This window comes from Anolis carolinensis, chromosome 6, assembly GCF_035594765.1.
Source record: "Anolis carolinensis isolate JA03-04 chromosome 6, rAnoCar3.1.pri, whole genome shotgun sequence".
Taxonomy (NCBI): domain Eukaryota; kingdom Metazoa; phylum Chordata; class Lepidosauria; order Squamata; family Dactyloidae; genus Anolis; species Anolis carolinensis.
This window is the reverse complement of record NC_085846.1, coordinates 118,667,537-118,682,072: the sequence shown is the minus strand read 5'-3', so window position 1 is coordinate 118,682,072 and position 14,536 is coordinate 118,667,537. Positions and strand designations below refer to the sequence as shown.

The 14,536-nt window shown below is 45.3% G+C and overlaps 1 protein-coding gene and 1 long non-coding RNA gene across 4 annotated transcripts in view; one reads left to right on the top strand and one right to left on the bottom strand.

The window, feature by feature from the left end:
* The window catches only part of LOC134299998 (uncharacterized), a 66,582-nt gene that overhangs the window by 10,668 nt on the left and 41,378 nt on the right, over positions 1 to 14,536 (top strand). The window lies entirely within an intron of this gene.
* Positions 3,066 to 13,937, bottom strand: LOC100555817 (zinc finger protein 282). Of its 2 annotated transcripts, none has more exons than XM_062984511.1 (7): positions 13,846 to 13,937; positions 9,716 to 10,117; positions 8,674 to 8,800; positions 7,308 to 7,430; positions 6,932 to 7,042; positions 5,836 to 5,955; positions 3,066 to 4,784 (listed from the first exon to the last, which is right to left on the bottom strand). In XM_062984511.1, the coding sequence occupies exons 2-7, from the start codon at positions 10,082 to 10,084 to the stop codon at positions 4,063 to 4,065; spliced, it is 1,572 nt and encodes a 523-aa protein (XP_062840581.1). In that variant the 5' UTR covers positions 10,085 to 10,117; positions 13,846 to 13,937; the 3' UTR covers positions 3,066 to 4,062. The 2 variants fall into 2 exon arrangements, with proteins under 2 accessions (XP_062840581.1, XP_062840580.1); XM_062984510.1 differs by lacking the exon at positions 13,846 to 13,937 and adding an exon at positions 13,294 to 13,677.

The following is a 14,536-nucleotide window of genomic DNA, read 5'->3' as shown; positions in this document are numbered from 1 at the left end:
AATGTTGGATAAGCGAATATGTTGGATAATAAGGAGGCATTAAGGAAAAGCCTATTAAATATCAAATTAGGTTATGATTTTACAAATGAAACACCAAAACATCATGTTAGACAACAAATTTGGCAGAAAAAGTATTTCAATACGCAGTAATGTTATGTTGTAATTACTGTATTTATAAATTTAGCACCAAAATATCACGATATATTGAAAACATTGACTACAAAAATGTGTTGGATAATCCAGAACGTTGGATAAGCGAGTGTTGGATAAGTGAGATTCTACTGTAATTACTACATAGCATTACTGCGCGTGGAACTACCTTTTCTGTCAAATTTGTTGTATAATATGATTTTTCGTGCTTAATTTGTATAATGATTACCTAATTTGATGTTTAATTGGCTTTTCCTGAATCCCTTCTTATTATCCAACATATTTACTTATCCTGCCGGCCTGTTTATGTTGGATAAGTGAGAGTCTACTGTATATTGATAATCTTATATTATCTGCTTAGAACTGGATTATATGAGGCCTCTTCTTCACAGCTGTATAAAATGCACACTGAAGTGGATTATATGGTAGTGTGGAGTCAAGATAATCCAGTGCAAAGCAGATAATATAAGATTAAAAATGGGTTATATAGCTGTGTGGAAGGGCCTTGAGTCTACACTGCCATGTAATCCAGTGCAAATTAGATAATCTGTGGAAGAAGCCTAAGTGAGGCCTAAATTTGCCTGTCCCCTAACTGAACCCTGGCTGTCCCTTGGTTGCTAGGCAACGAAGTGGGCAGAGATTAGCCCTCTAAACTGGCAGCAATTGGATAAAAACAATTATTGCTCTCCCTCTAATTAGGACTTTATTTTTCTTTTCTTTTTGTTGTATCAACCCTGAGGCGTGGCTGATGGGTTGTGTTGTCAAATTTCGAGGTTGGGGGGCCTGTACCTTTGTTGTTTTGTGGATTGCCGTGATGCCATCACTCTTTTATATATATAGATGTATGTACAGTGTTCCCCCACTACTTCGCGGTTCGCTTTTTGCAGATTCACGGTTTTTCAATAAACACTAAAATAATATAAAAAGGTAAAGGTTTCCCCTGACTTTAAGTCCAGTCATGTCTGACTCTGGGGGTTGGTGCTCATCTCCATTTCTAAGCCGAAGAGCCGGCGTTGTCCATAGACATCTCCAAGGTCATGTGGCCAGCATGACTGCATGGAGCGCTGTTAGGGTAATATAATATAATAAACCATAAAATACAATTTTTCCTTCCTTCCTTCCTTCCTCTCTCTTTCTCCTTCCTTCCTAAGGAAGGAAAGAAGGAAGGAAGGAGAAGACGAAGGGAGAGAAAAGGAGGCTGAAGCAGCTTCGTTTTCGCCTCACAAGGCGGCACCAGCGGGAGCGTGTATTGCGTGATTTTAAACACAAATACAGCGTCCCTACTTCACAGATTTTCACTTTTCACGGGTGGTCCTGGAATGTAACCCCCGCGATAAGTGAGGGAACACTGTATATGTATATATACATACATACACACACACACACATATACATGTGCTTTATGTGATCTGATGTGTGGCTTGAACTATAGGACCTTTCCAGTGGTGGTGTTATTCTGAAACTTTTTATCAAGGTTTGGTGGAATCGAAAGCATTAGGTGGTATATGACAGAAAACCTGAGAAGTTGTTGGTCTTGTTATAGTTTCCTGGAAATTCCTGCTCTATTTTATTGCTATAATGTTGACATTTGACCTTTTTTATTTTTTTAAAAAAATGATGTGCTTTGTATTGTATTTAGCAAGCAATCCTGGGGCCTCCTTGTGAGGTGTTATGCAGTTTATTTTATTTAAAATGAACATTTACCATTTATATTTAAAGAGATACTAGCGACGGACAGTGCCCCAACTACCATGTCAATAGTGCAGTGTATCTGTTCCAGGTTGTAATCTAAAATTACATATTGCCCAGCGTCCTGTTACCGATGTACACAGGCATAAGCTGCCCTGTGGAAGCAGCTGGACATTTCTGTCAATGTGGTGCATCTGTACTCACTTGTATGTTTTTTGAAAACTTATGCATGTGGGACAATCGTGCATGGTTGCTCAGTGTGGATCAGTGGGTTTCATGAGAACTGTATTCCAGCACCTCGGAAGACCACCAAATTGGAGAAGGCTGCTCATGCACTAATGGATGGGGAAAGACAGCTTTGTAATGGAATCCACTTAAATAAGGAAGTGATGTTGTAGAACTGCCATGGAACTATGTGAGTGGTCAGCTGGAAGACATTGGGAGGTAGGGGCAGCTAAAAGGCAGGAGCTATAGGTTTTTGTGACACCAGAATCTTTGCCTCATTCCCTGCCTCTATCATCAACAGTATCTCACGGTATTGAGAGCCAATAACTCCAAACCTTTCTCACGGCTCTGATTGTTAACCCCCAGCAAATGTTCCTCTGCCAAATTTGGTGGAATCCAAAATTTGCCGAATGAACTGGTAACTGCAGAGTATTTTATATTGCAACACATCCTGTACAATTATTTTCAGTAATAAGCCCCATAGCGTTCACCAAGACTGTTGAATCGTTGGCAGAGAACCCAAGCGCATTGCAAGAGAGGTTTTTGGTCATCTTAGTCACCATGAAACCCAGGGTTACTATTTTGTTAGCATTCAGTATTCAACCATTGACTGCATCAAACTTTCAAAGGCTGACCAGCCTGCTACAGTCATGATGATGCTGTGGATAACATGAGACTCGTTCACACATTTCACAAGAAACCCAGGTTTGCTACAGCAGATCTGCACGTAGCAGGAGTCAATAGGCAAATGGGGCCTGATTAAACTGATATCAGTCTTTTCAAGAAACTTAATGACATTTTAGGGAACAGGTTTTTAAATAAAAAAAACATTATTTTAGGTGCACATCTAAAGTACACAGAGAAAATATAGTGTGGGAAAGTTTCTAAAGCTGGATATGAGCAAACCCGGTCGTAAATTCTGTTAAAAGTGCAGCCATGAAATTGCATGGGTTTTAACACTAAAACATGTATTCCAGAATGAAATAATTATTTTAAAATGACTGTTTTCTTCCCTTCCCTTTTGTCTTTATTTGCATTGAACCTTTGTTACAAAACTACACCTGGAAATAACTTGTGTGTATTCTTAAAAATAATAATGTTTAAAACAGTGGACTTTATCTTCATGAAATGGAAGGAATTTTAAAATAATAGCGTCATGTGAAAAAGAAGGGGGAAAGAATGAATAAATATATTTGCAATAGGTAGAGAAAAGCAGGGTTTGAGTTTTTGATGAAGGGGAAGGGGCTGAGATCAGGAGAAGGTGCTTGCAGTAAAAAGGTCTGGAGGCCAGGAATTGAAGCAGGCACTGTAGGGAAAAAAGAGGAAACCAGAGGCCAATGGCTCAAACAAGTCCTGTGAAATGTGAATGGAGCAACACAAACCCAGGGAGGGAGATGAAGCATTCCTACTTGTACATCAGGTGAAAGAGATGCCATTGTTAGCTAGGTCCATTTCAAGTGTGGTTGCTTCACAGTTCCAAAGTACATCTGTCCCAAAATTGAGATTTATTCCATCTGAAGCTGCCAGAAAACATGATTGTTTCACATATATGTAATGTGGGTGGGTTGAACTGTAGTATGCTTGTTGAGCTTTTAAAACATAGACATGCTTTCCAGAATATTCTTCCACCCTCTGTGAGAGCAAGAAACATTCTTTTGTGAAATCAGATGCTCAGTGTGCATTCAAAGTCTTAAGTCTCAGCTGATCATGGCAAGTATTGAAATGGCTTTTCCCAGGGCACCAGCTCTGAAGGGATGGCAATCTGCACAGTCTTATTGGTACATATTTGGAACATTATGGCTGGTGTACTGCCTTTCCATTTACATTAGGACCATCTTTCTTCAACATACACACATTCCCAGCTGTCTTTTTAAATGACTGTCCATCATGTTGGGCAGAATTAGAGGTGTGGGACCTAGAGGGGAGAAAGCAGGGAGTGATGGAGCAGTTTTAATGGAGACAGGAAACCAATGCCCCCATTTCCTTATGCCACAGAGTGCTATGAGACAGAGTCCCCTCCCAAGGATGGCAGGAGTCGTGGGGTGGGGGGCTCTGCGCTATGAGTCCTGAGATGGTCCTTGAGGGACTCTTTATATCGGAAACTGCGCCCGCACTCAGCACATTGGTAGGGCCTCTCGCCTGTGTGGATCCTCTGGTGCTTGAGCAGATTCTGCTTGCGGATGAAGCGCTTGCCACAGACTGGGCACTGGAAGGGCCGCTCCCCAGTGTGCAGCCGCTGGTGGTTCTGAAGGTGCTCCTTGCGGCTGTAGCACTTGCCACACTCCTCACACTTGTAGGGTCGCTCACCCCGGTGAGTCATCTGGTGTCGCACCAGCCCTGAGTGGCAATTGAAGCTCTTCTGGCACTCTGTGCACTCATACGGGCGCTCCTGGCCATGGTGGCTACGCTGGTGGACCTTGAGGCTCTTCTTCACCCCAAACATCTTGCCGCACTCGTTGCAGCCATGAGGCCTATCAGCAGGCCCTTGCGGGGCAAAGATGCTCTGCAGCTCACTGTCTAGCTCAAGAGATTTACCCGGTCTGCTCCTAGCCGGGCTTAGGGGCTGTGAGACCGGGCCGCACTGACCAGCGTAAGCTTCCATGGTTCCTCCGGCTCCAGCTGCCGGAGGAGCTTCCCCCTGGAACATTGACTCCCTGGGCCTCGCTGGCTCTTCTGGGCACCGGCGTTGCTCCTCAGCTTTGACTGCCATCCCATCACCAGCTGAAAGGACAGGCATATCTCAATTAACCAAACCTCTAGAAAAGAAGCTCCTCTTCACAGACTGTTTTTATGCACACACACACACCCCTCTCCTTGTCTTCTGTATAGCTCAGGCTTTTTAAAACCATTGGTATTGAATGGGGCCTGGAGAAACACTGGTTTTTTTGGTGTTGGGCTGCAGTAAGCTTGAGATGAGAAAGAATGGGATTCTTCTCTAGCTCATCATACTGTAGCTGTGTGCACCTGGCTACAGCAGGCAAAGTAAACAGCAGCCCTAGTCAGAATATTTTACTTCACATACGGGAATCACGAAACGGGGGAAAAGATGAATAGATAAGCTGACATATCAGTGCTCTCAGGCTTTATTTAAAAAGAGCACTGATTTATCATCTGGGCACCAAAAAGGAAATCATTAATATAATCTGGTGAATGAAAAACATTAGTTCCAGGATGATGATGATGATGATGATAATAATAATAATAATAATAATAATAATAATAATAATAATAATAATAATAATATAATCTTATTTGACCTGTTTCATTTCACATGTGCATATTGTTAGTTTTAGTCACCAAAAATAGGCATAAAGTTGACTTACACCTGCATATGAAAGTAACAGAATGCAATATTAATTGATTCCCTTCCTGCCCTTCTCCTCTGAAACTATTTTTAATCCTAGAATTTCTTCCTCTCTTGGAAGCACAGCCAGCTCTGAGGTGAAAAATGGGCTTTTCTCAGCCAAAATATAGTAAGCTTTTAGGTCCCACATTGGGGAAAAAGCAGTATAGAAATTAATTAATTAAATAAATCAAATAAACAACAAATGCAACACTGGAAATGGCCTCTCTCAGAACCTGTGACTGAACTGCCGAAACCATATGGCAGAGGAAGGGGACTGAATGAAAAATGGTGGCCCAGCTGCCTATTGGTGATATTATCCTTCCTTTCCTATAAGGAGAATACAAGGAAGGGAAGAACTAGACAAAATATGATGGGTTCCTATAAAGCTCCTCGAAGGATTCCTGAATGCAAGACATGGTTCCTCACCTGTGCCAGGGCCTGTGAGGATGTCCCTCTCCGCTGACTCCCAGTGCTCTCTGACGCAGGGCTCTTCCTCTTGCTTAATCCAAGACAAAAAGTCATGAGCAGACATAAGAGCCTCGGCACCTATTGAAAGATAACAACAAGAAGTTCAGACAAAGTTAGAAAGAGGTTCCCTGGATCAAATTACTGCAGCAGACCCCGGCATGGGCCTGAAAAACAAGTAGAGTCTGAGCCAGGAGGGAGACTGCCTGAAGGACATTGGGAAATTTTGGAGCGAACGTAGAGAAGCTCTGTTTCATCTCCACTGTGTACTTAAGTGAGCCAGAGCAGTGTAATGGTTGCAGTGTTGAACATAAGAACCAGGAGAAAGAGGCAGGATTATGGTCACAAGCTTATTGAATCACCTTGGTCCCAGTCATGCACACACTATTTGTCAGACCAATCTACCTCACAGGAATGCTGTGAGCATAAAATGTGCATTGCAGAAGCTCATGGAAAGAGCAGGAAAACCACATAAGACCATCTTTTACTTTCCCTCACAGAGGGAATTTCAGGCAGAGGTGTTGTGGGTTTCCTATAAGCCTTGGAGCTAGAACATCATCCACCAAGACTTCATAGGAATATCATGAGAATAAAATGTGTGTTCTAGAAGCTTGCAGGAAAACAACATAAGAACATGTTTTACTTTCATCCACAGAGGGAAACCAGCGAGTTAGGATCTGGTTTACAGAGGACTGTGAGAAGTTGGGCATCCGTACCACTTTGGGAACAAACAGCAAAACACTAGCCCCTCCCTGATAGGAAGAACAAAACCAAATTATACAAAAACTGAACAAAAATAATGTAGGCCTATTCATGTCCGTGCAACAGTGAATTGGTTCAACAATGAATTGGTTAAAGGAGCCACACAGGGTGCCAAATCAAAATAGGTTCCATGTCTTGGACAGTTCCCCTATAGTTTACACGAAAACCCAAAGTGGATTTATCACTCCACTCACATAAAAGCTGCCACCAGATAGCACCTGGATTCTTTTTGGACAGAATATGAGCAGGGGTGTTACAGAAAAGATCACTTCTTGTGATATGATCTTGTGATCACCTGCACAAGGATCTGAGGGGATCCCTCTTTCCTCCGGGAAGTGCCCTCCACCGACAAACGGCTCCTCTTGCTTGATGCGAGTCAACATATCAGGGGCAGACATCATGGGTTCTGTTAGAAGGAATAAGATAATAGAATCGCAATCTTAGAGCGGAAAGGGGCTATGAGAGCCATAATAAATATGCCAATACAGTTACAGTAAGACCCTCTCCCCCAATAACCACAGAGCCTATATGTGCTGTTTCACTTATCCATGTCCAAAAGAAAATGGTCTCTAGGGATTTACTAGGTCCTCCAAGCCATTCCATCATATGCTCCCCCCACAAGTGTTTACAAATTATTTGGGGACAATAAATATGTGAACACATTGTCTCACCTGGGCAAGGCTCTGCAGGGACCTCTCGCTCTTTTGTAGTGATCTGTTGCTCGGATACGTGCTGATCTGCTCCCCGTTCGACCCTGGGATGAGACTCTGGCTTGGAAATATTAACATCCACCCCTGAGGAAGGCAGAAGAGAGAAAAAGAAGTAAAACAAGGATAGAGACAGAAGGTAGTGTTAGCCAGCCCATTAATCACCTTCATCAAGTGTGTGTGCATGAGAGAAACAAAGAGAGCAAGCAGCTTAAAACCAATAATGTGTGTCTTGGTGCTTATCAAATCTGGAAAGACTATCAAATCCAACCCTCTGCCGCTAGAGGAATCCACCACTAAAGTATCCCTGAGAGGAGAGCTGCCAACCTCTGCTTCAAACCCTCAACAAAGGCAAGTCCATCACTTTCCATGACAACATCTTCACCATTGGGAAGTTCTGCCTAATATTCAACCGGGATCTGCATTATTGTCATTTGAACCCATTGGTTCCTTGGTTTTACCCTCTGGACTTCTATTTTTCACCTGAAAGCTAACTATTAAAAGAAGGCTTGCCTTGTAACTGCTCTTCCTTCCTTTTCCTTCTCTGACAATAAAATATATTTATGCTTATAAGTTTTCAAGACAGATGTCCCACCCACTTCCCTATTTTTTATCTTAACTAGTGATGGGCAACATGTGGCCTTCAGACCTCCACACACATCCTTGTGCATAGACCAACTCCCATGCTAACAGGGACACTTTTTCCATACAAAAAATGAGAAATGCAGCATTCTAAATACTTTGCCAAGCTGCAATGCCAGAATGAGGCCAATGCAATTAAAGTGGTATCAAATTGTGACATGTAAAAGGAACCTATAAGTAGTTATTCTTTTAAAATAAAGCACATCTTGTTTTAATCCCCACAAAAGATAATCTCAGGATTGGTATTAGGACTTCTAACAGTTTTTGCGACTCTGAGGCAAAATAGGCTGCATAGCCAAAATTACAGGCCTCCAAGATTTAAAATCCTGCTGTTAAATGCAAGGTCCGTAAATGGCAAAACAGCGGCCATCCAGGATTTGATACTGGATGAGCATGCGGACCTGGCTTACATCACCGAGATCTGGTTGGACGAACTGGGGGGGGGGGGGGGGGAATAACCTTACCCAACTTTGCACAGGGTGCAACAGCAGGTTAGGCTCAGAGGACAGGATGGTATGCTGTGATTACTAACAACATTTGCCCTCCTTCAGCCTGCTGGGACATCTCCTGTTCTCCAAGAATTCTCAAATATTAATGCCAGGGTTGCTGCAAGCTTGACCAAAAAAAGTGAAAACCTTCAGAATCATCCAATTACAATAGAAAAAAGCAGACTCGGATGTTATTGCACCTGAGTTTAACAGAGACTCGTAATTCTCCTTGACAAGGTTATTGTAGATGTCTTTCTGCCAGTCAGCCAAGTTCTTCCATTCTTCAGCAGAGAAATACACAGCAATGTCAACAAATGTCACTGGCATCTGCAAGTGGAAAAGCAACCTGGCATCAGCAGAGTGTGGCCTATGACCTGTAAAGCCCTTTACAGCTCTGGTCCGGGCATTCTGAAGGACCATATTCTCCCAGGGGAGGCTCCCTGCCCAGGCTCTGAGATCTCAACAGCAACAATCTTCAAGGAAAAAGACTCTTCTCTTAGTAGTAATATGAACAGTTACTTAGATTTACTCATCATAACTGTTCCAGATTCACAACTGCTACTTAGTCATGAATTATAACTTGCACCAAATTTACTTTACCAGCTGCAAGGGGACTCAACCTGCCAGTGACTAAGGTGTGGATTGACAATGTTTCCATCAGGTTGGGCGAGAGGGAGTTGAGCCGGAAGAGATGACTTAGTTAAGTATATTTATACTAAAAGTAGATTGGGGTGTGTGTGTTATAATTGTAAGTTAAATGTACTTCTTAAGTAGCTGATATGAGAATACCATTCAGGGTTTTTGAAAATACTATACAATGCAGTGAAGGGTATGATCTACTGACACAAGAGAGCTGCCTCTCTAGAGGCTCTTAGGACGTTTCCCCCCTCCCCCTTAGTCAGGGGAGTCTTAAGGGGTGATGTCAAAACAACCCTGGGGGGGGGGGACTGCACTTTGCCCACGCATGCTCTTAGCTGATACACACATAGCAACTTCAGCTGCTGTTGATGTCTTGATCTGATAAACCAACAGCCCTTATTAGCTCTGATTACCAATCGTCTTTTTTAACATGACTGTTTAATGATTCAAAAGTTTTTTAAAAAAAAGTTTACACTGTATTTTCATTATAACTCAAATCTGTGCTGGGATAAATCTGAGATATGGATAGAACAATTAAATCTAATAACTAGAAGGTCACAAGTTTCCCTCATTCTGCCCCTTCTTCTCCCTGGAACAAGTTACCTTGGGGATTTCTCCCTTGGTGCCTGGGGGAAGCCTTAGGACCCAGAAGTTCCGGTTCTTCAGTAAGTTCTCCATGTTCTCCAGACGCCGCTGGAGCAGCCCATATTCCTGGATCAGGGTCCCCAGCACAGCCCACTTGCTTTCCAGCTGGTTCCCAAACTCCATGGCCGTCTTCTCACAGTCTAGCAACTTCTTCTCGGCAGTTCCCGATCGCCCTTCCAGGCTGAGCAGACGAGTGGCCAGCAAGTCTATTTTCCTCTCCATGGCCTGGACTGTGGCCACGACGCTCCAGAGGGAAGCCTCCGCCGTGTGGAGCTGAGCTTCCCTCATGTGGCTCAGTTCGGGGACGAGAGGAGGCTGGAGGGGCATGAGGTGCTGGGCCTCCACGTTCCATTCCTGGATCTGGAGAAAGAGAAGAGCCATCAAGCAACGAGACAGTTTCCCCAAATAAAATACAAAATCACAGAAAATTGTCAAAACAAAATTGCAAAAGTGTTGCATACTCTTAAGACATTATGCTTAATTGTGCAATAGAAAGCTACCTACTCTGACTGATGACAGCTGTCCAGGATTTCAGGTTGAATCTTTCCAAATTGTAGTAGATGGAACCTGGGACCTTCTGAAAACTAAGTATGCAGTCTTTCACAGAGCTATGGCTGAGGAGAGTCAACCGATCATCCAGGGCTAGAGAAGTGCGGTATGTGGCCCTCCACTGCAACTCCTATCAGCTCTAGACCTCATAATCACTAATAATAGGAGCTGCAGTCTAACAACATCTGGAAGGCCACGTATTCCCAATCCTTTACTGAGGCTAAACCAGTGAGTTAAAACACAACGGGATCACATTGATGGGAAGATGTCCTCTATGTTTCCTAAGCTGATATTTTTCATCATGGTGCTGTTAAACTAGCTTTTTGTAGGGAGGTACATACAACTACAATCGTATCAGCAAGAGCAAAACCCCAGGTCTAGCTTACTTGCATTATTTACTGTAGGCATGCTGCAGCAACAAAACACCCAAAGTTTGCTTCTCCAACCCTCTTTCAGCATCCCCTCCATGTGGATAATAATAATAAAACTTTATTTATAACCTGCTTCCATCTCCCTGAGGGGACTCGGAGCAGTTCACATGGGGACCAAGTCTGATCAACAGATAAAAAATACAACAGCATATATAATTAAAACAATAACAGTAAAATAACACTCATAAAATACATAGTGAGCATCAGGACTAAACGGTGGGGCTACTAAGAAATTACAGCGAAGGCAGGCATGTGCAAAAACACAAGACAATGAGATGCTGATAAAAACTCTTCCAGCTAGACAGAAGATGGGGAAAAGAAAGGGTTGGATGGACATAAAAACTTGGAATAGTTCTTAATGTCTGACCCTAGTGCAGATTTCTTTCTTTTTCCCAATCACTTCCTTACCTAGTTATTCTAGTTCTCCCACTATTTCAATCACTGTGAGCAACCTGGGTTTCAGCAGGCAATTCCAATTTATTAGAAAAGTAGAGTAATTCATGCAACTATATACAAAATCACAACCACTTAGTGTGTGTTGTACTGACCAGAGGACATCTGGCCAACCTGAACTAAGATTTTTGGTTGTAGAGGGAAGGACGAGGCTTCCAGGGAACAGGAGATGTAAGTCTGGAGTCCAAATGGACTCAGGAGCACCAAGGAATCTTTTCCAAAAACTAAAAGCAGTGTGCCTAAACTTTTCCTTGTGCTCCAATCAAAGAGCCATAGCAGATTCCATGACTGCTATCACTTTGGTGTGACTACTGAGTGGCAACATCAGGAACCAGACTGCGACTACAGAAACCAAAGGCCTTTCCTTGTCTAAACAAGCCAAACATTTGGGCAGAAGATAGCACAAAGTTGGTCTAACAGCCAATTCCACAGATGAAGAGTTTGGGGCTTGCCTTGATTTCTCAGCTTTACAAACTGCTCCTCGGCTTTCAAACTGGCATTAGCACCAACATTCCCTTTGGAATCTGACACAGTGGAATTGGAAGTGAGCATAGAGGCCATTTTCTATGTTATGGATAGGCAACTACATAAGACAGTTGCCACCATCCATGGGGTTTAATGGCACACGTAGAAGTGACATTGTTCCACCTACAGCTGCCATTTTTTAGCCAGTCTGTGACCAAATATGAAGTTTAGACGGTGGGGGAACAAACATGAATGCTTTGCCTAGATGTTTTAACAAATAGGATGTGAACAATTGCCTGCAAATCACAATTAAATCAAGGTGTTTGGGGTGGTTCTTTGGAGGGGTCATCAGGGTGCTTTTTGGAAATTACAGCGCCTGTGGGCCAAACTTTCACTGTTATGTATTTTGCATATGACGTTGTATGCCTTCGCGCTGTTTCTGAGCATGGCAACCATAAGGCAGGCCTGCAGCAGGGTTTCCCTCACGAGGCCTGTCTGGTGCCGCCGCTGTGTTCCTGTTGGCCTGGGGCTGCCCTGCTTCAGAAGGAAGCAAGCCTATCTGACAGGGATACTTTGGGTTGCTGTGTGGCTGTATGGCCATGTTCCAGAAGTATTCTTTCGTGAGGTTTCGCCTGCATCTATGTCAGGCATCCTCAGAGGTTGTGGGGTGTGTTGTCAAAGGCTTTCATGGCCAGAATCACAGGGTTGTTGTGTGTTTCCCAGGCTGCATACCTCACAACCTCTGAGGATGTCTGCCATAGATGTGGGCGAAACATCTGGAGAGAATGCTTCTGGAACATGGCCAGACAGCCCGGAAAAAAAACACAACAACGTTGTGAAGTCTGTTGGAAACTAGGCAAGTGAGGTTTATATATCTGGAACGTTCAGGGTGGGAGAAATACCTCTTGTCTGTTTGAGGCATGTGTGAATGTTACAATTGGCCACCCTGATTAGCACTGAATAGCCTTTCAGTTTCAGGGTCTGGCTGCTTGCTGCCTGGGGGAATCTTTTGTTGGGAGGTTTTAGCTGGCCCTGATTGATTCATGTCAGGAATACTTTGATGGTGCTTTTCCTGCATGGCGGGGGGGGGGGGGGGTTGTTCCTATGTTTTGACTTCGTTGTACCCCACCTTGAGCTTTTGGGAGACACAGATAAGTTGTTGTTATTACCACAAGAGAATGTATTTCGCCCATGAAATCAGTCTATGTATGCCCTGTCCCTGTGTGTGTGTGTGTGTGTGCGTATTGACTCCGCATTTCTGATGCGCAAACCGAGGTGAAAACGCGGGGGGGGGGGTGTTAAGGCCCCAACGGAGCCCCTTGGCGCCTTCTCACCGCATCGCCCTCTTCCCAGGAAACCAGTCCGGTTCCCCTGGAAAAGGGCACAGGATCGGGGCCATTGGAGAAGCACGGCCGAGGATTGCGCGCTTTTCCCCGCTGGGAAGCCATCCAACGCTTTGGGCGGGTGGAGGCAGAACAGGCCCGCGCCTCTTCCTCCTCCTCCCTCCCCCCCCCCCCCCGACTCCGGATCAACTTCCACCGCGAAGGCATCCATCCACCCACCCACCCACCCGACCGAGGTGGAAGCCCTCCCCGTTCCCCAATCCCCTCTCTCCCTCCCTCCCTCCCGCTGGCTCACCTGGGCAGGGGCCCATTCGGCCATGGCCCGGAGCTGGGGGCCTCCTCCTCCGCCGCCGCCTCCTCGCGGGGGGACAAAGAGGGCCGAGCCGGCCTCCAGCGCAAGGCCAGGGGGGTCCCGCGCAGGGAAAATGAGGAGGCGGAGGAGGGAGGGAGCAGGCGGGCGAGGGCGAGGCGAGGCGAGCGAGGGCGGCCGAGGCGAGCGAGAGGCTACATGGGGTGGAAGGGCGCAGGCGGAACCGGAGCGCTTGCTTTGGGCCCGACGCTGCCTGCCTGGCTGGCTCTCTCCCTCCCTCTCGGCTCAGGCTCGGCGCACACCTCAGGGCCGGGCCGGGAGGGGAGGCGCGCCCCCTGCAGGGCCACGGCGGAGGCGCCGAAGGAGAGACCCCCCCCCCCGCTTCCTCTCCAACTGAATGCTGCGGGCCCATCCAGGCCACAGAGGCAACGCTCCACGGAGGGATTCCCGCCCGGAAGAAAGCCTTCCTGGGCCGCTCTCTATTTATCGCGTCAAAAGCGAACCGAGGGTACAGTTGTAATGTATTTAAAAACACACAGTTAAAAACTCGGCCTGATACTCAATGTCCTTTGACCAGTAGCTGGCCACTTGGGAGTGCCTCTGGCGTTGCTGTAAGAAGGTCCTCCATGGTGCATGTGGCAGAGCTCAGTCTGCATTGTGGTCGGTGCTCTATGGTTTGCTCTTCTCCACACTCGCATGTCCTGGACTCCACTTTGTGGCCCCATTTCTTAAGGTTGGTTCTGCATCTCTTGGTGCCAGAGCGCAGTCTGTTCAGTGCCTTCCAAGTCGCCCCGTCTTCTGTGTGCCCAGGAAGGAGTCTCTCATCCGATATCAACCATGGATTGAGGTTCCGGGTACTAACCTGCCACCTTTGGACTCTCGCTTGCTGAGGTGTTCCTGCGAGTATCTCTATAGATCTTAGAAAACTATTTCTTGATTTAAGACATTGGCATGCTGGCTGATATCCGAACAGGGGATGGGACGGAGATGCCACTGCCTTGGTCCTTTCATTGCTGGCTGCTCCTTCCCGGTGGATGTCAGGTGGTGCAATACCAGCTAAACTGGATAATGTCTCCGGTGGTGTGGGGGTTTAGACATCCTCTGGTAATTCAGCATGTCTCATTAAGAGCCACATCCACTGTTTTAACGTGGTGAGATATATTCCACACTGGACATGCATATTCAGCAGCAGAGCAGCAAAGCACAAGGGCAGATGTCTTCACTGTGT

Bases quoted from the DNA above. Each gene is read 5' to 3' on its own strand.
- LOC100555817 (XM_062984510.1), bottom strand. From the start codon at position 13,317: ATGGCCGAATGGGCCCCTGCCCAG. The intron at 7,431-8,673 runs GTGCAATAACAT...TGCCTTCCTCAG, and splicing joins CGAGTCTCTGTTAAACTCAG to GGGTGGATGTTAATATTTCC. The intron at 7,043-7,307 runs GTGAGACAATGT...TCCTTCTAACAG, and splicing joins CCCTGCAGAGCCTTGCCCAG to AACCCATGATGTCTGCCCCT.